This window comes from Alosa alosa, chromosome 16 (assembly GCF_017589495.1).
Source record: "Alosa alosa isolate M-15738 ecotype Scorff River chromosome 16, AALO_Geno_1.1, whole genome shotgun sequence".
In the NCBI taxonomy this organism is placed as follows: domain Eukaryota; kingdom Metazoa; phylum Chordata; class Actinopteri; order Clupeiformes; family Clupeidae; genus Alosa; species Alosa alosa.
The window spans coordinates 21,561,197-21,585,648 of NC_063204.1; the positions used below are offsets into that span (position 1 = coordinate 21,561,197).

General features: G+C 42.7%; 1 protein-coding gene across 7 annotated transcripts; it reads left to right on the top strand.

Moving 5' to 3' along the window:
- The first annotated feature begins 678 nt into the window (after positions 1-678).
- agla (amylo-alpha-1, 6-glucosidase, 4-alpha-glucanotransferase a) lies at positions 679-22,907 on the top strand. 7 transcript variants are annotated; one of them, XM_048265799.1, is made up of 33 exons: positions 679-754; positions 1,466-1,620; positions 2,311-2,521; positions 3,014-3,186; positions 4,294-4,497; positions 6,872-7,047; positions 7,227-7,338; positions 7,541-7,667; positions 7,807-7,900; positions 8,467-8,564; positions 8,663-8,802; positions 9,084-9,271; positions 9,650-9,773; positions 12,983-13,248; positions 13,910-14,065; positions 14,314-14,464; positions 14,810-14,934; positions 15,111-15,223; positions 15,403-15,537; positions 15,853-15,983; positions 16,324-16,460; positions 17,029-17,162; positions 17,797-17,972; positions 18,444-18,546; positions 19,190-19,415; positions 19,767-19,878; positions 20,331-20,466; positions 20,692-20,804; positions 20,988-21,199; positions 21,484-21,581; positions 21,697-21,784; positions 21,868-22,001; positions 22,251-22,907. In XM_048265799.1, exons 2-33 carry the CDS (start codon positions 1,539-1,541, stop codon positions 22,366-22,368), a joined length of 4,593 nt encoding a protein of 1,530 aa, XP_048121756.1. In that variant the 5' UTR covers positions 679-754; positions 1,466-1,538; the 3' UTR covers positions 22,369-22,907. The 7 variants fall into 7 exon arrangements, with proteins under 7 accessions (XP_048121756.1, XP_048121755.1, XP_048121754.1 ...); XM_048265798.1 differs by having other exon boundaries at positions 681-754; positions 1,463-1,620; XM_048265797.1 differs by having other exon boundaries at positions 696-783; positions 1,463-1,620.
- Positions 22,908-24,452: the final 1,545 nt, after the last annotated feature.

Consider the following 24,452-nt stretch of genomic DNA (forward strand, 5'->3'; position numbering starts at 1 on the left):
GTGTGCTTATTCTGTGTGGGACAGAGCTGTGATGAAAACCTGTATTATAATAATGTGTCATCTATGAAAGCTATGGTTATGAATTTGGATTTGTTGATGTGATAATGTGAGGGTGTGCAAGGTGTAGGCCTACGTGACGCAGGGCTGGTCGCTGCAATACCAACGTTAATCACAGGAGGGCAGGATAATCTTTCTGAGGGGCAAAAGTTTCTGAACATTCCGCAGGGGCTACAAAATAAAAAAAAATAATGTAGCGACCCTCACATAAAAAATAGACACATACACCCACATTTGTGGTGCTTTGGTTGGCTACTTAGTAAAGAGAAGGGGAGCTGTTAAAATATATAAAGATGGTCTAGTTCAGATATCCTCCTCCGGTCGTTCTGTTTTGTTGTATGCCTCTTACCTCCTGGGGATCTTTGTATGCCACTTATAAATTAGGAAGAGTTGAGAGCATACAGTAGGCCTACCCTGTGTCCGTCAGTAGCCTAGAGACAGAGCAAGAGATAGACTAGTTAGACTATGCATCATGGAAATAGGCTAATCTAATTTAGCATACCCATCTCACTGCGACAAGGTAGTTGTGTAGGCTATATAACGTGTAGGTTACCCGCTTTCTCGTCAAGCATAGCTGCACCACTTTTGCAACATGCGGAAAGGGAAGGGTAAATGCTCCAATGTGCACAGATCCCGTCGCCACGCCTCCCCCACTGCAGCGTCTGGCCAGACGGGAGAAGGAACCAACACGGAAGAGGTGAAATCTCTATTGTATAGCCCAATAAAGTAGGTCGAATATGATTTTTGTCGACTATAGATATGCCAAGGGCTTGACTGACAGCCACAATTGTGTTATATCGGCTGTCATTATCAGGAAAGAGCGCGATTTAGCATTGTTTCATTGCACTTATGCCAGGATGGACAGATAGCCTACCAAATTCGCACGATGATGCTGTCTATTTAAGGGACATTAGAGTGCGATGACCCCGCGTTGGATTCCTAGCCTTATTAGACGCCTACTTCAGGTTGTAGAACTGTTTTCCCATGTGATGCAGGTCGTTTGCAAAGGCTTGAGACAAGTGGATGGTGAGCGTTAAGCGGTAGGCTGACAGCTCCTGCAATGCCTGTTGCAGGAAAATGTTTCTTCTCTTCTTCTGTCCGTCTCTGTTCTTTATCGTTACGTAATATAGTTCTGTGGGGTATGTTGGTTGGGTTGGTTGGAAGCCTGCTTCAAACGCAGTTTCGTGCAGTGGCTTGCTGTTCCGAATGGGGGCTACTGGATGGACGAAGTAGCCCATGCCCAGTACAAAGACAGCCTGTGACTACTGTAGCGATAGCTTGTAAACTGTTAGATGACTTAGGGGGCGTATCAGTAGCCTACCTCTTGCTATATAACTCTGCATGTCATGTCAACACGTTGTTTACACTGTGTAATTACCCTATAGCAATGCTCTATTTGTCTTAGAAGGTGGTAGCCTACGTCGGAATCCAGAGGCTGCAGTCCCCGTATGCAAAGGACATCCTAAAAAAGGAAACCCAAAATGGTCCTTACAAAACACACCAGAGTTCTGACTCTGAATGACATGGAGCGGCTGGAGAGGACCCTATTCCGTCTGGAGCAAGGTAGGCGACGATATGCATGTTATAATCACCTCGATTAGTGCACCCTGCACTTCATGTCACAACCGAGTAAAGTGTAGGGAAAAGTACTACAACCAGTGTTGCATATTTGGTGTCCTAATTTACTGTCACTGGTCACAGAAATAAGCTGCGTGCGTATGGGGAAAGGGTTTTCAAATATATCCGCAAATTTTAGTTATAGATTATGTCTTTTAGTGATGTTCTCTGCAGATGTGTCCGTGTAGTCCGTGCCAGAAAGCAATGTACCTTTGCCATTTGACTAAATGTCATGGTTAAAATATGGCTATTTATAGCACTGTAACGGGGGCTTGTGCACTCACTGTTGTCTCTGTCATGGTTTCAACACGTTGGTGTGGACACTGTAGCATAGTTGTGCTACAGAGGTACAAGGTCACCGTTTATCTCAACAAAAGTTAACAGTTGACCAGCAGCACAAAAGCATTCTCAGGCTGGTCCTGTATACTGTCTGTCATTCTCTGTGGTCAAGAAGAGTACTTGTACTTTCTTTTAAGAAGTGTTTTTTTTTGCCGTCATAGATAAATAAAAGTGATATTAATTTCTATATCATCCCTCCGTGTTTCTCTGAATTGCTATAATAACTTGCTGCTGCACCCTACGTGCATTGTATTGTGGACTGTAATGATTACTTGTGCATTATTTGTGTTAAACCAGGCTTTGAGCTCCAGTTCAGACTGGGCCCCACGCTGCAGGGCAAGCATGTACGGGTCTACACCAACTACCCTCCAGAGGGGCAGAAGTTTGATCGTTTGAAGTTCCATGCCCTAGACTGGATCAACCCAACAGGACGTGAGGACGATTCAGACAAGTTTTGCAAGCTCGACCTGGAGGTAGCGGGCTCCTACCAGTACTACTTCAGCCATGGGTGAGTGTGTGGGCTTTTCCTCTTTACGATGGCATCAAGAAAGATGCATAAATATTCTTAAGTACAACCTTGGGGACCGAGGGTCTGTGAGTTGGCGCTGATTTGTCCCAGTTTGTAATTCAGGTGTCCAAACTATTATCAGGAAGTAACAGTTGGATTTGCACTGGGGACTTTTTTTCTCTACAGCCCACAGACCTGTGTTGAGCTGTTACATCATTTCCTCCTGGACATGTTGAAATATTTCTTCTTGCATATTATTGTGTTCTTGCACATACTTGCAGTTATCACCTTTGTAGATTGTGGTGGATCGCATGGATAGCCATTTGTGCTATCATTAAGTTTTAACCTCAAATAATTTTAGGATTTGAAAAGGCATGGTTTATCCAGATGCTTTTTCTCTTAGAAAAAGAAAACATCTGTTTGAAATGTATGACACAAAATGTCCACAGTCAAAAGCAGCTATCAGAAACCTTATGTCTTTTCCCCCCTAAGAGGACATGAGGAGAAGACTGGCAGTGGTTTCATTGTGGTGGATCCTGTGCTGCGCGTGGGCCCAGACAGACAGGTGGTTCCCCTCGACTGCATCACCATCCAGACATACCTGTCCAAATGCCTGGGCCCTCTGGACGAGTGGCTAGACAGACTGCGTGTGGCGAAGGAAGCTGGTGAGGCCCAGCGTGCATGACTGTCCACTGTCAACAAAATCAGAATGACACGAGCAATCAACTGTGCCGTGACCCTTTGTAATCACAGCCAAATTGCCTTTTACCAAAAGACCAACACATTTCCCCAAATTATAAACACTATTCTCCTGTTTAAACACATGATTGAAATTTTGCAGCAAAACTTTTGCGGTAGTTTTGAATTGATCTCACTTGGGAGGGCTTATGAGTTTCCGGCCAGATTTAACGGTTTGGAGTGGAAAGCTTGGTTTTGACCTGAATGTAGGACGTTTTGGGAGTTGAGTGAGTTGTTATGGATTTGTGTTTAGGGTTTGAATTTTGGGAAGTGGAGGCACAATTTCAAGATATGCGTTTAAGTAATCAAAAATAACTATAAAACAGCTAAAATTGTGGAGTTCTCGTTTGAAACCTAGATAGATAGATAGATAGATAAATAGATAGATAGATAGATACTTTATTGATCCCCATGGGGAAATTCAAGCTAAAAAGCATATAAAAACCTTGAAAACACCAACAATGAAAAACATTAATGAAAGCTTGCTAACATGATTACTTGCCTCTTTCGGCAATATTGTTGCCGATGTAATGCTGTGGAGGCTCTCTATTCTCTGTCAGTTAGTAGGTCTGAGGTATGAGAGGATAGTTGTCTGAACCTTTGATGGAAATGGCCTTTGAACATCATTAAGGCCACAGTCCTCATGGGTCGATGTCCTTTCTCTCTGTTTGTAGTTTCTGTTGCTTCCAAAGAGTACGGAGTGTTCCTATGTTTGTGCACCCCTGCCTAGTGGGCCATACCATTCCATACAAATTGCTCACTACATACAAACATGGTATCATGTTGCATGTTGCATTGTCAACATGGAAAAGCCTGATGTTTGCATAAATCTGTCAGTTGTATTCATTATGAATGTTTCACTGAAGCACCAACATACTGGATTCATGGGTGCATGATAGCAGAACTATTACTTAAAATGGAGCTTTGCTAAAATAATTTCATACAAATCCCACCCAAAATTTAGCAAAGAAATACAACACACTTCCAAGTGACCCTAATGTTTTTCTAATAAAGTTTTTCTTTTTTCACTTCAGGATACAACATGATTCACTTCACACCTCTCCAGGTGCTGGGTCTGTCACGCTCGTGCTACTCCCTGGCTGATCAGCTGGAGCTGAACCCTGATTTCTCTCCACCGGGGAAGAAGTACACCTGGGCCGACGTGGGCAACCTGGTGACCAAGCTGAAGACCGAGTGGAATATGATTTGCATCACGGACGTGGTATACAATCACACAGGTATGTAGGTCCCCAGTCTTCTGTCAGAGAGGTGTGTCAATTTTGACTGCTGTGAGTTGGAGAGTAGAAGCAGCCATTTGGCTTTTGTGTGTCAGTATGATTGGTTGTGTATATAATTTTCAATGATCAATGATGGTCTGCCTCATTTACACTATTTAAAATGTGAATCAGAATCAGAAGATTTACTCATGCAAAGAATTGATCTGGGTTGTTTTGTGCAGAATCAGGGAAATATACAAAGGGAGACCAAGGGCAAAGGCATCATTCAGATAAACATCATTTCCACCACTGTCCACTATTAGGAACTATGGGAAACAATGAAGTTATACACTGCTCAAAAAAATTAAGGGAACACTTACAATTTTCCACAATTGTTAAATCACATTTTTTTAAACCTTCCACCCTTTTCTCCATCTCAAACTACATTTGCAGAATGTCTGACAGTTCTTGCAAAAAACACTCGCCTCAAAAGTTTTGCTTGTGCTCAGAACCAAACAGTGTCAGAGTACCGATCCAGTATATGATTGAAGTGTTCCCTTATTTTTTTTTTCAGCAGTATAGTTGGTAGTAACAGAATGATAAATAAATAGGTGGGTGATTGTCTGTTTGAGTGTTTGTCTTCTGGGTGGGGACATGATGTGGTCAGCAGCAATGAGTGTGGCTTACTGGGACAGGTAGACAGAACACATTACTGTGTGAATCTCTGGGCTGGTGAGAGGACCCCCGCCCCCATGCCTCTCCCATGTGTGTGTGTGTGTGGTTGGAGGGCTGGAGGGTGCAGCTGGCTTGTGTTGCAGTTGCAGCTGTCTGAGTTACATCATGTGGATCATCCACGAGTCAGTCGGAAGGTCAGGTCTGCAGGTCTGCGGGAGAGCACTTCTGCTGCCCGTTAAAAGCCAAAGGGCGCACGGGTCGCACACATGAGACCAATGGTGGACGTGACCGAGTCACAATGCGGCAACCTTTTGACATTTCTAGGGGAGCATGAATGGGATCACAGAAGTTGAGGCTGGTGACATTATAACATTTCATTCTGCCCCTGCCAAGAGCCTAGAGTTAGTATAGATCTGCCAAGTCACCTTTCGACACTTTCGCCAGTTTAAGGCCCCACACTACTTTTAGGATCCTCCTGCTCACACTGACAATTGTTTTGATGCTGAGGAAAGGAAACCACAGACTAATGATCCAGTGGGGTCTGAATGTTTGAGAATAACCTCCTTCATGATGTGAAACTCCCTGTACATCTCATGATCTTATGGTATACTATTTATATGACCTGTAATGTGTTTTTAGTGATTCTTTTGACACAGTTCTGTCATCTGTCAAATTGACAATAGAACAACAATACCCTCTTGCCATCCCAAATGATTATTGTTGCACTGTACTCCTGTTAAATTAAGGATTTCATTGAATGTCAGTAAAATGTTATATGGAGTATGCTGTTGTCTATAGATCTTAATAAATCAGTACTGATCTAAAATTAGTAGGCTGATCTTCTGCTCTACTCTGTGAAATGTATACCACAGAGTCAGACAGGCTGTCAAAGCTGCACCACTCTTTCATGGCTCACCTATCTCTGATGGCTCTCTCACCACTTCATACAGTAGAATCAAATGAAAAAGGTCTGCTAACTAAACCAAATTAGCAGACAATCATTCAACACCTTGATTTCTGAACAGAGTATGGTCATGTGCATCCTCTGAACAAAGTGTGCTCATTAGCAGTACACTCTGTTCTGTACATTCTGTACCGGTAGGAGACAGCTGTCTTTATCAGTTTAGCTGGTTCCCCGGAATGCAAAGGGAAAAAGTAACGTGCATCATTGCTCTTTGCCAGAGTGTCTCGCAGAGACAATTCCATTGTGCTCTCGCGAGAACTCTGGATTTCCAGGGTATGTTGGATATGCAAAAGATGTTAAAAGATGAGATGTTGCCAATTGCCAGCACAATATCAAAAATGATGCCACAAGTTATGTGAGGTCAGGTCAATAACAGAAATAGATGACATATATACAGTAGGATGAAATATCACAATGGACCCTTCTGTTATCTTACCAACCACATTTGGTTTCAGAAATTAACTTCTGTGAAGAATAGAAATTAATGTATCGTTATTTATATTCCTATTCATGTGTTTTATTGGAGATGCTTAACATTCTCATGCATACTAGGTCTTCAGTGTTGTTCTATTGATTTCATGTCTTCCATTCAAGCTCGGCTCCTTTAGACTGAGAAGATCATTACAACCCAAAACACAGATGCCATGTGTTTGATTAAACACAACATGGGAAAGGTGTAAACATGGAGAATGCCTCAGGGACTGTACGTCTGAAGGCCTTTTTCTGATTCTATGTCTCTTTTTTTCTTGGCGGCAGCTGCCAACAGCAAATGGATCCGTCTGCATCCAGAGTGCGGCTACAACCTGGTGAACTCTCCACACCTGAAGCCCGCATGGGTGCTGGACCGCGCCCTCTGGCACCTCACCTGCGACATCGCAGACGGGAAGTACAAGAACATGCCCGCGCTCATCACCAGCGAAGCGCAGCTCGGCGTGAGTCCTAGACTATCTGTAATATCCAAGCCCAGTGTGCAGTGTTACACACTTTGGGTAGAGCGTAATCATGTCATCATGTTCGCTCTCTTTAGGGACTGCTTAAGTAAATCAGTTAGTAACAGTGAGAGTATGCATAGAAAGATAATTTCACTTGAACTCCTGAACTTCCATTGCAGACATTGCGCAATATCATTTGGAAGGATGTATTTCCTCGGGTCAAGCTGTGGGAGTTCTTCCAGGTGAATGTGGACAAAGCTGTGGAACAGTTTAAAAAGCTGCTGATGTCAGGTGAGAACATGACCCTTAACCTGTGACGCTTCCTGTTCATGTTGGTCCTGACTGAAGTATGGAAACTATAGAAGGGATGAAAATATTCACAAAGGAACTTCCAATGAAAATGTTCTTTTGCCACTTAGGGCATTCATAGAAGTCATCCTCACTCTCTGCTAGCCATGCCGGCTGTCCCTCATTTTTTGTCCATTTCATTCAGGCAACAAACCGGCCAACAGTGGTACAGAAGGCAAGTCAAAGCTTCGAATCATTCAGGACCCCCAGCATAGACGCTTTGGCAACACTGTGGACCTGAACACAGCACTGGAGCACTTTGCTCAGAATGGGTGAGTGGACACAGCCACTGACCACCACTATCTATCTATCCAGCAACGGGTGTGCTCTGACTGTTGATTCGTTTTTAAAATGGACTCATTTTGCACAGTGCTTTAATATGAATTATATTGATTTATTTTCCTCTGTCAGAAATGATGTTGTGGACTGCTGCAATAGATTACGTAAGAAACTGGAGGAGATCAACAAGGAGTTTTTGGAGGAGATGCACCGCCATCAGGAACAGGTAGGACATTATATGTGGGAAAAAACCCTCAGTCTGTCATTATGCAACAGTTACAGTAGGTCCAGTGGAACTATTTATTAATGTCTGATTAGACGAGAGGCATTCAATGAGTGGCGATATCCCAGGACATTCCCTCTCAGAATCTTTGCCGCTAGCAATCACTCCACATTTTGCATTGAATTGTCTAGCACAAACATTCCATTCAATCAAAGCAGTAGAGCATCGATTTCATGATGTCACATTTGACAGTTGACAATTCAGTGAGGAAATGGAGTAAATGGAGTAGGGTGAATGCTATTACCATGTTACCATGTAATGTGAAGACAAGTGAGTGTATGCAAATTATTATGCACATATAACCTCTATCATTCAATTTGGTTGCAGAGTGACATTTTCCGTTGCTTGGCAACATAGACGTCACTATTGATTGGAACTATTTTGGGGGACAGAGGATGAACAAAACAAAAATGATTCAAGATGAATGACATGCCGTTTTGCTTAAATATCCAACTTTTCCCATCTCACCATGAAATAGTCTTCTCAGTGTCTCCTTTTTTTTTTTTAAGGCCACCAACTGCATGATGGGAAGTATAACTTATGATCGTCTTGCTGGTCACGGGCCTAAACTGGGGGCTGTTACTAGGAAGGATCCTTTATTAACAAGGTAATACCTTTGATCAATAGTAGGTAATAGTACAGTAATCATATATACCATGGAATTGCTTATATATTGTTCTGAGTGATTATGTTACCTTCATACAGGTACTTCACCTTCCCATTTGAGGAGATGTCCTTGGAACAGGAAATGAAGATGATTCACCAGGAAGATCAAGCTTGTCACTTCCTGGCTCACAACGGATGGGTGATGGGAGATGACCCTCTCAGGAACTTTGCTGAGCCAGGTTAGAGCCGTTTCTGCTAGCTGCTGGAGACCTTTGAATTTACAATGGCAGCAATACATCTTACCTACATGTGAAATTGTTCTATTTATTTAGGCGTCACAATTAAGTAATTATTTCAAATCAAATTTTACAATTTAGGTATGGAAACAAGCAGGTAGCCTCTGTTACTGTTTGATAACACAGTTGAGTTGTCCCTAAATGTTGGACTGTATTTTAAATGCAGTATTTTTGGTAGCGTATTGAGCACTTTAATAAGATGCTCCTCCCGTCTCCTGCCTCAGGCTCTAATGTGTACCTGAGGAGGGAGCTGGTGTGCTGGGGGGACAGCGTGAAGTTGAGGTACGGCGAGAAGCCGGAGGACTGCCCTTACCTGTGGGCTCACATGAGCAAGTACACCGAGATCACCGCCAAACACTTCGCCGGGGTTCGTCTGGATAACTGTCACTCGACACCACTTCATGTGGCTGAGGTAGGCTGAGAGGGAGGCATCCTTCTCATTTCAAATGCCTTGTTGTTTGGTGATGGTGGTTACGTTAGGTTGCGGAACCAGTGTGTAATATGCAAACCTGCAAACCAAAAACTGTAGTCGTATGGGAAAATATAATTTCATGCTTGTCAAAATGTTTGCCACAATATGTGAATATGTGGTGTCTACTCTGCCTGTTTTTTCTTAATAACTAAGTTGCCATTAAGAACTTAAATTGTCTTCAATGAAAGATTCCAAATCCAAACCCAAAAGATCCAGTGTTGGTATTGTGTTTTAGTGATGTAAAACAAACATTGACCTCTCCTATTTGTATGTATGTATCTATCTATGTATGTTTGTATGTATATATGTACTCTATAGGCCATGCTAGCTCGAGCCAGGAGAGTCAGACCCAATCTCTATGTGATAGCTGAACTCTTTACTGGTAGTGAGCAGCTTGACAATCTGTTTGTGAATCGGCTGGGGATTACCAGCCTGATCAGAGGTACTGAGGCCCTGCAGACAGACACAGAATGGCTACGCTAGTAAATAACCCCCACGGCATCAACCCTGCACCTGTTTTTGTCTTAAAGCGAGAGGAAAAAAGACTTTTGACTTTTAAGTTCATTTAGAAACTATTTTGAACGCCACCATCAACATTTACTGTTAGAATGTGTACTCCACCACTGTTCTTGTTTCCTCTAGCGATTTAAGTTCAGGATAATACAGTGCCTATAAAAAAGTATTCACCCCCTTGGATATTTTCCCTTTTATTGCTTTAATGGACTCTTTGTCAATTTAATTTGGTCTGTTTTACAATCATTTACAAAAATCTTCTCTTTAATGTCAAAGTAATGTTAATTACCGGTAATTAAAAATATATAATGCCAAATAAGCGATTACATAAATATTCACCCCCCTTAAAGTAACTGATCTAAATCAACAGTGTTCCAGCCAATTGGTGCTAATGGTCTCACAATTAGTGAAATGAAGATCGCCTGAGTGCAGTGAATGTGTATAGTAATATAAAGACACCTGCGTCTGGAAGGTCCAGTCACTAGTCAATCCACCATGTTCCACCATGAAGACAAAAGAACACACTAAAGGTTATTTACAAGTATATTGTCAATTACCTTATTTTCCACCATGAAGACAAAAGAACACTCCATACAACTCAAAGAAAAGGTTATTGACAAGCATAAGTAAGGGGATGGATACCATCCATCATTAAGGAATGTAAGGAATATGGCAAATGTGCAAATCTGCCTAGAGCAGGCCGTCACCACAAACTGAGTGACCATTCGAGAAGAATAATGGTGGGGGAGGCCATCAACGCACCTATGACAACTCTGAAGAAGTTAAAAGCTTCAGTAGCTGAGATGGGAGAAACTATGCATACATCAACTTTTGCCTGAGTTCTTCACCAGTCAAAGCTCTATGGGTGAGTGGTAAAGCTCTTTTTAAATCTAAAAAAGCCGTGGCACACCTGATCCCCTTCCAATCTGGCAGACCTTAAGCAGTTTTCAAAGAAAAATGGAGTAAAATTGCAGTATCCAGATGTGCAAGCCTAATTGAGAGCTATCCATGCAGACCCCATGCTTTAATTGGAAAGGTGCATCTACTCAATGCTGACTTGAAGGGGGTGAATATTGGTATGCAATCACTTATTTTGCATGATATATTTTAAATTTTTAACATTACTTTGTCGAAATCTGCATTCACTTTGACATTAAAGAGGGGATTTTTTGTTAATTATTGTAAAAAAGGCCAAATTAAATTGATCAAGATTCCATTTAAAAAAGCAGTAAAAGTCGAAATATCCAAGGGGGGTGGTGAATACATTTTATAAGCACTGTATATAGTCATCTGCTTTGAACAGACAGCAAGTAGACTGTGAGAAAAATTTAGCCGTGGAGCAGCATTCTGAAGAGCCGTGTCATATACATTGATATCATGTAATATCCTGGCCTTCCTTTCTTGCTCTGTGGGTTTTGAGGATCATCACCAACTTGGCCCATCCTAACAAGAAATTGACCATCCTTTAACAATAATTTCCAGCTAGTGTTTTAAAACACAAATCCCAGATTCATCAACTCCTCTCCCCATACCAGAAATAACTGTCCTAGCCTTGTATGTTCACATGAAAGGTAGAATACCGTATCAATCTCACTATGTTCTGTATGTTCAACCCCAGTGAAAATCGTCATGTCACTTTAAGAAGTAACAGATGCAGTATTGTGCTTTGGGTGTTGAGGTTGAAGAATGTTATCCTAAAACAGCCTTATGTGTTTTTTTTCCCCCTTCCCTATTTTTTACGCCATCTTAATACTCTACTAACCTCTTCATCCAAATCCACTCTTTAACTCCTCGTTCCACTCCTCCTAAATTTCTTCCTCTGCTCCCTCTGCTTCTCTCCCCTGTGCACACCCCCACTGTGGGCTCCATTGGTTCATCGCACTGGGCTTGTACCAAAAACATCACTGCCTTGCTGTCCCATACTCACTCAACTTTCATGGCACGTTCTCTCTCTCTCTCTCTCTCTCCCCCTCCCTCCTCTCTCTCTCTCTCTCTCTCTCTCCTCCCTCCCTCCTCCCTCCTCCCTCCCTCTCCCCTCCCTCCTCTCTCTCTCTCTCTCTCTCTCTCTCCCCTCCCTCCCTCTCTCTCTCTCTCTCTCTCTCCCCCTCCTCCTCCCTCCCTCCCTCTCTCTCCCCTCCCCCCCTCTCTCTCTCTCTCTCTCTCTCCCCCCTCCCTCCCTCTCTCTCTCTCTCTCTCTCTCTCTCTCTCTCTCCCCTCCCTCCCTCTCTCTCTCTCTCTCTCTCTCTCTCTCTCTCTCCCCCCCTCCCTCTCTCTCTCTCTCTTCTTTGTATTTCTTCTTCCCCTCTCTACCTCCCTTTCCTTACTTGCTTTGTCCATTTCCCACCAACCCTCACCCCCCTCTCATTCCCCACTTACTCTTTCTCTTTCTGCACTCTTTCTCTCACACACACTCTTTCAACACTCCTTAATCTCCACACCACTGCCCTCTCCTACACCCCTCCAACTACCCCACCCCACCCCTGCTGTCGCTGGTGTTGCTATGGCTGGCTGCAGTACATGCTTGGGGTGGCGCGTGAAGTCCGTGCTGATCTGTATGTGGTGGCTGAGCTCTTCACTGGCAGTGAGGATTTGGACAATGTGTTTGTGACGCGACTTGGTATAACCTCTCTCATCCGAGGTAAGGTCCCACCCTACGCACAGAACACCTCTGTCCCCAAACCAGATAATAAACAATATTGAAATGACCATTCATCACACAGAACATTTGTTTAATCATGTCATTCTCTGTCTTTTCAGTTGCTTTGGATGTTTGGTGTTTTCTTAACATGCCACTAGCTATGATTTCAGCTGTTTTGGTTTTGCTGTTGCAAGCAGACTTTTGCTATATTTAGGCCCAATTTTACTGCTGACCTATTGCAGGTGCTAAAGGCATTTCATATAATCACCACCAATATTACATTGCTGCAGTACAGTGCTACAATAGTATGCTATAATCATATTGTTATTGCTTGCTATGTATTTATACCATAATACCTAGCCTCATCTAATATTAGAAACAGACAAATAAACATAATTCAGGGATATGTCAATTATTTATGCATCTACAAAAGGTTTCAGTAAATCAGGGTCTTTGCGGTAAGCCCCATCTCACCTTTGGCCTTTGCTCTCTTATGCCAGAGGCCATGAGTGCTGGCGACAGCCATGAGGAGGGCCGCCTGGTCTACCGCTATGGGGGCGAGCCGGTGGGTTCCTTCGTGCAGCCTACCCTTAGGCCGCTGATGCCCACCATCGCCCATGCCATGTTCCTGGACGTCACCCACGACAACGAGTGTCCCATTCAGCTCCGCTCGGTTTACGACTCGCTCCCCAGCTCTGCCATCGTCTCCATGGCCTGCTGTGCCACAGGCAGCACTAGAGGATATGACGAGCTGGTGCCACACCAGGTGAGAAAGAAAAAAACACACAAGCAGGACTACAGAAGAAAGAACACACAGTTACACTTAACTTGGCAGTATCGACATAAGAGTGTCATGACACTGTCATGAATGTGTCATAAACAAGTCATAAACGTTTATGACATAACGCTTCTGTTATGTCAGTGACATTCGGTTTTTGTCATAACAAGTTAGGGTTAGAATTAGGGTTAGGCTTATGTCGACACTGTCAAGTAAAGTGTTACCGAACACGCCATGACATGAATTAATGTGTCAATAGCAGAATTTCTCAATTGAGGAAAAAGCTAGTAAGTTACACTTAACAATAATTTACAGCCATGAATAAACAAACTCTGAGCTGCTATACTAAGGTGCTGGCAAGGGAACAGACCTTAAGAACAACAAACAACACAGTGCATTTTATGCCAGTTTGTCTGAAACTGAACTTTGCCTCACGTTACCTATGTGTAAGATTCTGTAAGATTCGAGTTGATTCGATACACTGAAACAAAGTGATATTACAAGAAAGTATGATCTGAAGCTAGCTGGTTAGCATTCTAACTTTAGTTGATACCAGTGCAACACAGAGCATAGCCATCTTTGACATGACAACCAAGATGGTTATTCAAACAGAATATTCCTACACATAAACTTTTTTTTTTCTGCTCAGATCTCAGTAGTGTCGGAGGAGCGCTTCTACCCCAAATGGAACCCAGATGCAAAACCTGACACTCCTGGACAGACCAACCTTCAGACGGGAATCATAGCGGGCAAACTGGCCCTCAACAAGCTGCATCAGGAGCTGGCTGCCAAAGGCTTCAATCAGGTCTGGTGACCGCTGTGGTCTACAGAAATCATATCTGCTTTAGGGGAAGATTCCTGTTGTTCATAGTTCATGGATTCTGTATAGATTTTCATAGGGTGTGGCAGGAGGACATGCATTAGGTGTGTGTGTGTGTGTTTGTTGTGTGTGAGTGTGTGTGTGTGTGTGAGGTTTTTTTATTCAACATGCAATTAATGCAATGGTGATGAACAAAACAGTTTTACAGTTTGCATGTCTGTGTGTGTTGGCAGGTGTATGTAGACCAGGTGGATGTGGACATTGTGGCCGTCACGAGACACTGTTCCAGCACACACCAGTCCGTGGTGGCCGTGTCTCGCACCGCCTTCAAGGACCCCAAGACACATCACTACAGCAACGAGGTGCCGTCCATGTGCATCCCAGGTACGCCTCATACACATGTATGAACAATGTTTTGCTATCACATTCATTTGTTAGGTTTTAGAAGTTTGCTTTAAAACACACACTAGGTGTGAGGATTCGTTTTACTACCACGCTGATTTGGAAGATTTAAGAAGTTTGCTTTAAAACACACTAGATTTGAGAAGTTTGCTTAGCAATATGACTAGAATCATAAACCTTTTTTTCTGCTGTGCATAATAGTGCACAGTTGTAATGATTTTTGAATAATCAGGAATATTTTAAGCAAGTTTGATATACTTTGAGTCTTGATATACTTTGATCTTATAAAGGCATGGTAAGGATGTTAGTGGAATATTCCGTCTGTAGGGCAAATTGAGGAGGTGGTTCTGGAGGCTCGTACCATGCCGCGGAGCGCTGAGCCATACGCTAAAGATGGGAAGAGCATCAATGGCTTGCCTAACTACACCGTGGAGATCACAGAGCACATCCAGGTATCACGCATCCCCGCAGCCACATAGTTATCACAACAGCTGCATACAAATGCTAACGCTAAGGGCTAATAGCTAAGGCTATTTTCTTTATTTTGTTGATCTGTTCTGTTGTTACCTGTTGATCTGTGAGTATGTAATTGACACAACAGTACTGCCTCTTCCACTCTCACCCACAGTTGAAGGAAAGCAAGATTGTGAGGCAGGCAGATGTGACGTCCAAGGGCCACAGTGAGTTTGTGCAGGAGATTGTCTTTGAGCACCTCACCCCAGGAAGTGTCATCGTGTTCAGGTGGGTAGATACATGAAACATATCTATGGCAAGCTGTCTTGATATTGCAGAAACTCTTTTCATTGTGGTTAAGGCATTGTCATACATTGCACATTGTTGAACTTAAACATGTAGCAGAGCTCTGGTTTTGCACATTGCAAGTTGTAATGTGTCATCTTGTCTCACGCACACACACACAGGGTGAGTTTGGACCCCAAGTCCCAGGAGACGGTGGGGCTTCTGCGTGGTCACCTAGCCCAGTTCAGTCGGCAATACAAAGCTGGCAGCCTGACTGACCCTCAGGGCCCCGGCATCCTGAAGATTGACCTGGAGTAGTGAGTCCATCTGCCATTCCTTAACCAATCATCTGCCATTCCTTAACCAATCATCTGTTCATGTCATAGACTGTATATATTATATATTTCTATATATATAGTCTGTGGTTCATGTCCTTTCAAATCACCAAAGTAAATTTCTCTGTAGAGGCAGTCCTCATGTATGTGTTGAATTGTCAACTGAAGCATTTTGCAATACACCATAAGATTACACAATGCTGCCAGCATGGGAATATCACAGTTGATGACTTGTTAAGGCTTGTTTAAAATATGACATGAATAACTAAGCGACCATGCTTTCTCTCCTTGTGCAAGTTTGATGTCTAAACTGAGCCTGGCTGACCTGAACACGCTGTTGTTCTGCTGCGATGCCGAGGAGAAGGAGAATGGTGGAGGTGTTTACAACATTCCTTCCTGGATACCCCTGAAGTATGCTGGCCTGCAAGGTACATACAAGCGTGAAGGGCAATTCCACGGAAAATTTACTTTTTGTCACATCCATAACGCCAGTGAAATGCCTTGGCATTTGTATGATGTGAATGATAACATTAATTTTTTGTGCATTTTTTCTCATGTACATTCTTCAGCCAAAAATAGCAAATGCTCAAATTTCATGTAATCATTCACATCATACCATACCATCACATTTTATTGGTGTTATGGATGTTACAAAAAACATAATTTTCCATGGAATTGTCCTGAAGCAAATAGCTGTGTTTTGCAATCAAAGATTACTATGCGACTTCACATTAGTACATTATCCATTTCCTTATATTTTGAATGCAGGTTTAATTTCTGTGATGGCGGACATTCGTCCTAAAAACGATCTGGGACATCCGTTCTGTGACAACCTGCGTCAGGGTGACTGGATGATCGAATATGTGAGCAACCGCCTGATCAAGAGAGAAGGACCACTGAGAGAGGTCAGTGTCATGTCAGCTGCCGAGGCCTTCAGCCAGTGCCTGCACTCTCCACACCAACACAAGCTCTCAGGGCTCTGTGTTAAGCAGGCTCAGTGGTGTCCTCCAGGCCATATACATTTATTCATTTAGCAAACACATTTTTATCCAAAGCAACTTATGTCAATAATATTACAAGGGCCACTATCCCGGGAGCAACTCGGGGGTTAAGTGCCTTGCTCAAGGGCACAAAGGTGTTATTGAACCCACAACTTTTCAGGCCACTGCATGCTAGCCCAGCTCCTTAACCACTACACTACCACCTCCCACAATCCAGTATTGGACTGACTCGGCCACATAACCTACTGTATGTAGTGGATCCTTCTAGTGAATCATTCCGTTTCAGCAAAGACATCTATGTAGAGTATGTGAACGGTAATTGCAATAGATAGAAAATGTGTAAAACCTGGATGTTTTAAAAATTCATGTGAAATGTAACAACTTTTTTAAATGTGAGGATGATGTACTGTACTAGATGAAAGTCAGCAGTGCTGTGACATCTATGCTGATTTTCAGTGTTACCTGTTCACAGGTGGGCAAATGGTTCGAGGCCATTTTTGGTTACCTGAAACACATTCCCCGCTATCTGGTGCCACGCTACTTTGATGCCATTATTGTAGGGGCCTACACTGCAGCTCTGGACTCCGTCTTCAAACAGATGTCAAGGTAGCTGCAATATATTTTCATATGTTCTAAACTTTTCAGCTTCATAACTGACAGTGTTCTTTCTTATAACAGATTAAGAAGTGTTCCATCCTGTAGGACATTTATTTCTTTTGACACCTTAGCCTTGCACTGTAGTGTCCTCAATAGCTATTAATTCACTTCAAATGCAGATGACAGATTATTGTATGGAAAACATATTGAAAAGTATGAAGTACTGCATCTATGTATAGGAAGCTAAAGTGAGTACTGTACTATATCATAATTATAATTATTTAATGAATTAATTAATTTATCTGGACATTTGCCAGGATGGTTGTTTAGATAATTCAGTGCAATTCTGAAGACCGCCTAGGGCTGCACTGATGTACTCATCAGAGACTTAGTGGAAATTTACCTCAGTTACCACAGCGTGTTAATGTAAAAAACAAGAACTTAGGTCAGTTGCAAAACTTTGAACAAAACTTTTCAACATACCCTTCAGACCACATAGTCACCTTATCTTTAACTTAAAATCATATTTCATCTTTTTCATGCATTCACTCAACCCTAATGAAGCTCTGGTAATCATCTGATGTCTTTAGTGTTTTCTGTGTCACCTCTTTCATGCACCCCCAACCCCCACATGGCTCTCTAGCTTCGTGCAGAATGGTTCCACGCTGGTGAAGCAGCTGTCCCTGGGCTCGGTGCAGATGTGTGGGGTGGGACGCTTCCCTGCTCTGCCCCCTGTGTCTCCAGCGCTGGAGGATGTTCCTGTCCGCATCAACCCCAACACCAAGAAGGAGGAGCAGTGCTGTGTGTCCCTTGCAGCAGGTTAGGACTGGTCTAGACTGACCAACACACCTCAGGTTTTAATGACAAACTTGCAAGACATGTTTGGTGATTCATACACCACCGTGCTTTTCAGAAATGTTGACTCAATCTTTGGATGGGCTTCAAGAGTCTTCACATTTGTCACATCATGAAAAAAGTGTATTCTTAGCTTTTTATGTTTTCAATTAAAATAATGGCAGGGCTGGATGATTAGGGAACATTGCACATCATATCATACCAGGAACATAGCGTGGCCCTACACACAGGCCAGTTTTCTACAGGAAGAGAAAAATACCTTTTTCATGGTTCCATGTGTACCCTCCCTGATCAACACATAGGTCATGAATAAGAAGAAGCTCAGCACGAACAGAATTAGTAGTGATGAAATTGAGAAGACAAAAAAGGCGGAAGAAACAGTACTGAATCTGTTGTTGTGATACACTGGTGTGGTGTCTTGTGTCGTCTGAACAGGTTTGCCTCATTTCGCCTCCGGAATCTTCCGTTGCTGGGGGCGGGACACTTTCATTGCCCTGCGAGGACTCATGCTGGTCACTGGGCGCCACCTAGAGGCTAGGTGTGTTTAATACACACACACACAAAATTAATAACACAACATGTTAGTTCTTGCTGCTATTTATCACGAGTTTAAGTAAAAGATCTAAGACTTACACAAAGGTGTATTTATTTACAAATTTGGTAAAACTTTTATTAGTTCAGATCAAGGGCAATAGCTCTGGTGGATATTCCTGCAGTCAGCATGCCAATCGCACGATCCCTCAAAACTTGATATCAGGGGCATTTGTGTTTTGTGATAAAAGTGGGCTTTTTCAGTCACAAATCCAATTGAAATCTGTGCAATAATCACATTTTATTCACCATCTTTGATATGTCACATGTCTCAGGTGGATGGATTATCTTGGCAAAGCTGAAGTGCTCACACAGATTTTAACAAATTTGTGAACAACATTTAGAGGCATAAGTAGTTTATGTGCATAGAAGAAATCTTAGATCTTTTACCTCAATTCAAAGAAAAATGAGAGTACATTGTTGCCCATGTTGCCTTTGTAGCCTCTGACTAAGACTCTCCTTGAATTTAAAGAAAAAGCTGTTCTGTTATGAAGTATTTGTCCTTTCCAGATTTGTCCTTGCATTTTCTGTTCACCATTGATCACTAGAACCGTAGTACATAGTTGTGTCGTGTCCTGTCCTCTCCACAGGAACATCATTCTGGCGTTTGCTGGCACCCTGCGCCACGGGCTGATCCCCAACCTGCTGGGCGAGGGAGTGGGAGCGCGCTTCAACTGCCGTGACGCCGTGTGGTGGTGGCTCCAGTGCATCCAGGACTACTGCACCCTGGTGCCCGAGGGCGTCAACATCCTCACGTGCCCCGTGTCGCGCATGTACCCAACCGACGACTCCCCGCCCCAGCCTGCAGGGACTAAGGTGAGGCCGCTGAGACTTTAGGAAGGGAGGCAGGGAGCCTGTCCGAGAAAGTTTGTGCATGGGGTGCAGCCATCACGTGTACGGGTCTAAGTGGCCATGGGCGAGTGGGCTCAAGTCCAACCCCCACAGTCATTTCCTGATTCCTCTCCCTGTCTCTCCCCCATCAATTGCCTGTCTCTCTACAGTGTCCTAGTCCTAATGTGACATTGTCCTAGTCCTATGAACAAGCTTCAAAAGAATCAAAAATTGATTCAATAGAAAACAGTTGTTCATCAAGTGTCACTCACTCACATGTGCTGTGTGCTGTTTTTCCTGACTAATTATGCTCTTGGGGGGCGGTCATTTCTACAGGACCAGCCCCTGTATGAGGTCATCCATGAGGCACTGCAGCGCCACATGCAGGGGATCGAGTTCCGGGAGAGGAACGCTGGTCCTCAAATCGACCGCAACATGAGAGACGAAGGTCAGTCCCACTCTCAAACAACTACTGTACAGGCCAGCGGTTGCCACAGTGATGAGTTGATTGGGAAATGCTGAAATTGATGTCACTGAACTTAGAAGACTCTGGGGCAGCCGTGGCCTACTGGTTAGCGCTTCGGACTTGTAACCGGGGGGTTGCCGGTTGGAAATCCGACCAGTAGGAACGGCTGAAGTGTGCTTGAGCAAGGCACCCAACCCCTCACTGCTCCCCGAGCGCCACTGTAGCAGGCAGCTCACTGCGTCGGGATTAGTGTGGGCTTCATCTCACTGTGTGTTAACTGTGTGTTTAGTGTGTTTCACTAATTCACGGATTGGGATAAATGCAGAGACCAAATTTCCCTCACGGGATCAAAAGAGTATATATATCTCTTTTCTCTGGTAGTGCTGATTTTTGTACTGCTTTTAAAACCTGTTTTCTTTCTCTCTCTCTCTCAGGATTTAATGTCGTGGCCAAAGTGAACTCAGACACTGGATTTGTGTATGGTGGGAATAGATTTAATTGCGGGACATGGATGGACAAAATGGGAGAGAGTGACAAAGCCCGCAATACAGGCATGCCAGCCACTCCCAGGTATTGCTTGCGTGACTTTTGGAAATGTACTGAAACTACAGCTTGGATCACAATAATGCTTAAACCTGGAAGTTCACTGTATCAATGAAAGTAGTTAAATAGATACCATTGTTATAACAACTGTTTGGTTCTCTTAGTTCCCCTTCATTTTTGTGACATTTGATTGTTTTGTGGCAAAATTCAATGAGTTGCATTTTGTTTGAGTCACGGTTTGTTACCCTCCAGGGATGGATCAGCAGTGGAGATTGTTGGCCTCAGCAAGTCCACCGTGCGCTGGGTGGTGGAGCTGCACAAGGCTGGCCTCTTCCCTTACTCCTCCGTCACCATCACCAGGGATGGTAGGTTCTCTGCACAGAAACGGTTCTCTATACTTCATTCATACTAGGCCAGATTATATTGTTTCATATGTGGTTAATCATAATGTTTATCATTTATTGCATTTAGCTTTTTTGGTCCATTATAACATTGTAACAGTGTAGGTAACTGTATGACTTGCACATCTGTGTTCTTCTATGTTGCAGGGAAAGAGATGTCTGTGTCCTATGAGGAGTGGAACAGAAAGATCCAGGAAAACTTTGAAAAGATGTTCTATGTGTCCAATGACCCTAAAGACCCCAACGAGAAGCACCCAGAGCTGGTGCACAAGAGAGGCATATACAAGGACAGCTACGGGGCCTCCAGTCCATGGTGTGACTACCAGCTCAGGCCCAACTTCACGATTGCCATGACAGTGGTACGTTCTCTTTCGAAGATGTCTCTTCATTTTATTTTTGCCATTCAGGGATCCATTTTCTCGTCCACATGACGTTTGATTTGTACTCAATTTAAAACTGCCGTATGTAGTTTTTAGTAACATCTGGTGAGGTGGCTGCCATTCCTTTTATAAAAGCCTATTGTGGCCATCAGGTGGCTCAAAAATGAATATGATGCAATATATAATGATATTATAGCTTTAATATATATATATGAAACTGTAAATCTGAGCTGACTCAGAGGTCTGTATTCTGTGTCTACCAGGCTCCTGAGTTGTTTAGTGTGAAGAGAGCTTGGGAGGCTTTAGAAGTGGCTGAGAAGAAGCTTTTGGGTCCTTTGGGAATGAAGACTCTGGATCCTGAGTGAGTGTTGCTGATACCAGCTGTGTCAGATGTTCTGCTCTGCACCCTTCCTCACGTAAAAAGGCTTATTTTCCTTGTCATCCAACTTTTCCTAACTGGCTTTTTCTCTTTTTAGTGACATGGTGTATTGCGGTGTATATGACAATGCCCTGGACAATGACAATTACAATTTGGCTAGAGGTTTCAACTACCATCAAGGACCAGTAAGCACTATGTTCTTTCTTTGTAATCTACAAAATGTGTGTGGTATGGTAGATAAGTGTTTCATGTGTTCTGCTTTTTTTAGGAATGGCTTTGGCCTGTTGGTTATTTCCTCCGTGCTAAACTGTACTTTGCAAAGAAGCTGGGCAAGGAAGCCCACGACAAGACAGTGTATCTAGTGAAGAATGTACTGTCTCGGCATTACGTCCACTTGGAAAGGTACTGGTTCATCTGATCACAAAGAATTAATGATTTATCAGTGATTTCATTTTTTTTTTTTCAAACTCAAGTGAAATCAGTTTAAGTAAATCACATTTATCCTCTGGGTTATGGAGATTTTGAGTTAACACTCATCATGTTTTACCAGATTGCAATCAGATAATAGTCATAGTATTTCAGTCAATCTTCCTTTTTAGTTGATGCATTGTAAATCTGATAATTCTATAATGTTTTTCCCCCTTTCATCAGATCTCCCTGGAAGGGTCTGCCAGAACTGACCAATGAGAATGGACAGTACTGTCCTTTCAGTTGTGAAACCCAGGCCTGGTCCATTGCCACCATCCTGGAGGTTCTCCATGATCTGTGAAAAGAGGGCCTAACCTCCCTTATTATATGCATCCCACCTACTGCACCCTTAGGGGTCTGTCAGCACATTCTCACCGTCCTACTGTTTGTTTACCTAACTGTCTACCACAGTGTTTTCCCTGAGCTGCTTGTCATAGTCTTCCAGTGTTAAAAACACGTGTGTGGTGTTATTTCTGTAGAGCAAATGGTTTTGTGCACATCCGTAATGAGTAAGGGATGATCCACACACCACTGCTCATCCATAACATGTAGAGATGTTGCCTACATCATTGTGTAGACTACAAGAGTGCTGTTTCCTTGTGCCCAAGGGCTATAGCTCCAAAAGTATACCGTAAACTCCTCAGAAGTATCACTCTTATTGTAGAACGACACTTTCAAAATGATTTTCCATCACAAGAACCTGTTAGTCCTTAAACTACATGAGCTGTGTCTGCCTGTGTCTGTGTGTTCCTCGTGCCTGGATATTTTTAATGTTCCTACAGATCACCAGCACCTTTTAATTTAAAAAATAAATAAATAAAGATTAATGAACTAAGAGCATCAGTGTGTCCTCTGTACTCTGTAATGACACACACACAAACACAAAGACAAACACACACACACACCACAGCAGAACATCACAACACAGAGTGCTGACAAACAGTTTCTTCAGTGGGGAGTTTATCTGCATAATTGCAGTGGGGAAGAGTTCAAAATACTGCTGTTCCACTTCTGCCTTTGTCTCCTCTTTAACTTTCTTTTTCTCCATTTGCTCTCAGTTGTTTTTTCTTTGAGCTGCCTGGTCTTTTCTTCCTTCAACTATTTCCTTGTGAATCCATTCTATATTCTTTTTATGGGAATTGTGTTTGAGTAGTGTATGTGATTCAGAGGATGCCAAATTTAAAACACAGATTTAGGCAAGAATTGGTAAATGGAAATGATTTCAACTTTATACTGGTGGTTCCATATGGACATGTATTTTCTCTGGAATTGAGAAACTGCATTTCATTTAATTCCATTGCTGGTTATGCTCCTAGAAATCAGAAATGAATGAAGGGTCCCCAGACCTGTTCTCAATCTCAAATGAGATTTGAAAAGTGGTCTGGTGTCAACCATGCTACATGTATCCCTTTTTGTCCTGACTATTGGCACAACATTGTTTCAACATGAACTAATTCTGATGATGTTGAAAGGAGATGAATATATGCTATGAACAGAAAAACACAAAATGACCATTTATATTAGGGAACAAAGTAGCCAAGTGGATGGCTTGTTTTTATGATGTTCTATGGTCATTATTTTGACAAAAGACTGACCGATGAAGTTCCCAATAAAGATAGACCTCAAATGTGTGATATAGGCTTTATTTAATAGTGTCTGCACTCTCATGTGCACAGCAACCTTTGTTGACACTGTAATAAGAGAAGATGTACATTTTCACATAAAAGGGTATAGGATGGCCGTCACTGGCATACCTGTAGAGTAGCCTAGGCCTTCTGACATTTTATAAAGATGAATAATTAGGCATGTGTTAAGTTTCTCCTCAACCTGTTTTTGCAGAGGCCAAAGACCATATGAAAAATGTTCTTTGAGCTTATTTGAAAAATGTGTGTTTGTAATTGGCAGCTATTTTTACATGGACCGCAATATTAGCCTACAGTAGGCCTACCCTATTAATTATTAAGACTAACCCATATGCCTAGCCTACACAGGATAAGAGTACACTGTTTTCTGATTAATTTACTCAGAATGTGAGTTACATGACATGTGTCCATTGGACAACTGTACAACACTCTGCACAATGCAAATGGAATATTCTATAAGAAGCGTATGAAAATGACATGTGAAAGTTACAAAATGTCATGCATATCGGCTCATAAACATAACTGCCTCCTCCAGGGGCGTCGGACTGTGGGGGGAAAGTGGAACTGATTACTAGGGCTCCAAGGGGGAAGTCTGACCGACTGAATTTTGTATATAAAATCTAGTGAAGACTGTTTAAAGTCACACACACACCTTGCTAAAGTGCGAAATGGTTTAGTCCGCCTGCAGGACGATAGATAGGCTATGCACTTTTTGTTGTCAAATTGATTATGTTTTCTTAAG

What these genes read in the sequence shown, in the direction of transcription:
- agla (XM_048265799.1), top strand. Translation starts at nt 1,539, where the DNA reads ATGGTCCTTACAAAACACACCAGAGTTCTGACTCTGAATGACATGGAG. An exon ending in CGTGGTATACAATCACACAG is followed by an intron (nt 4,498 to 6,871) that starts GTATGTAGGTCC and finishes TCTTGGCGGCAG; the next exon opens with CTGCCAACAGCAAATGGATC. An exon ending in CAGGAACTTTGCTGAGCCAG is followed by an intron (nt 8,803 to 9,083) that starts GTTAGAGCCGTT and finishes CTCCTGCCTCAG; the next exon opens with GCTCTAATGTGTACCTGAGG.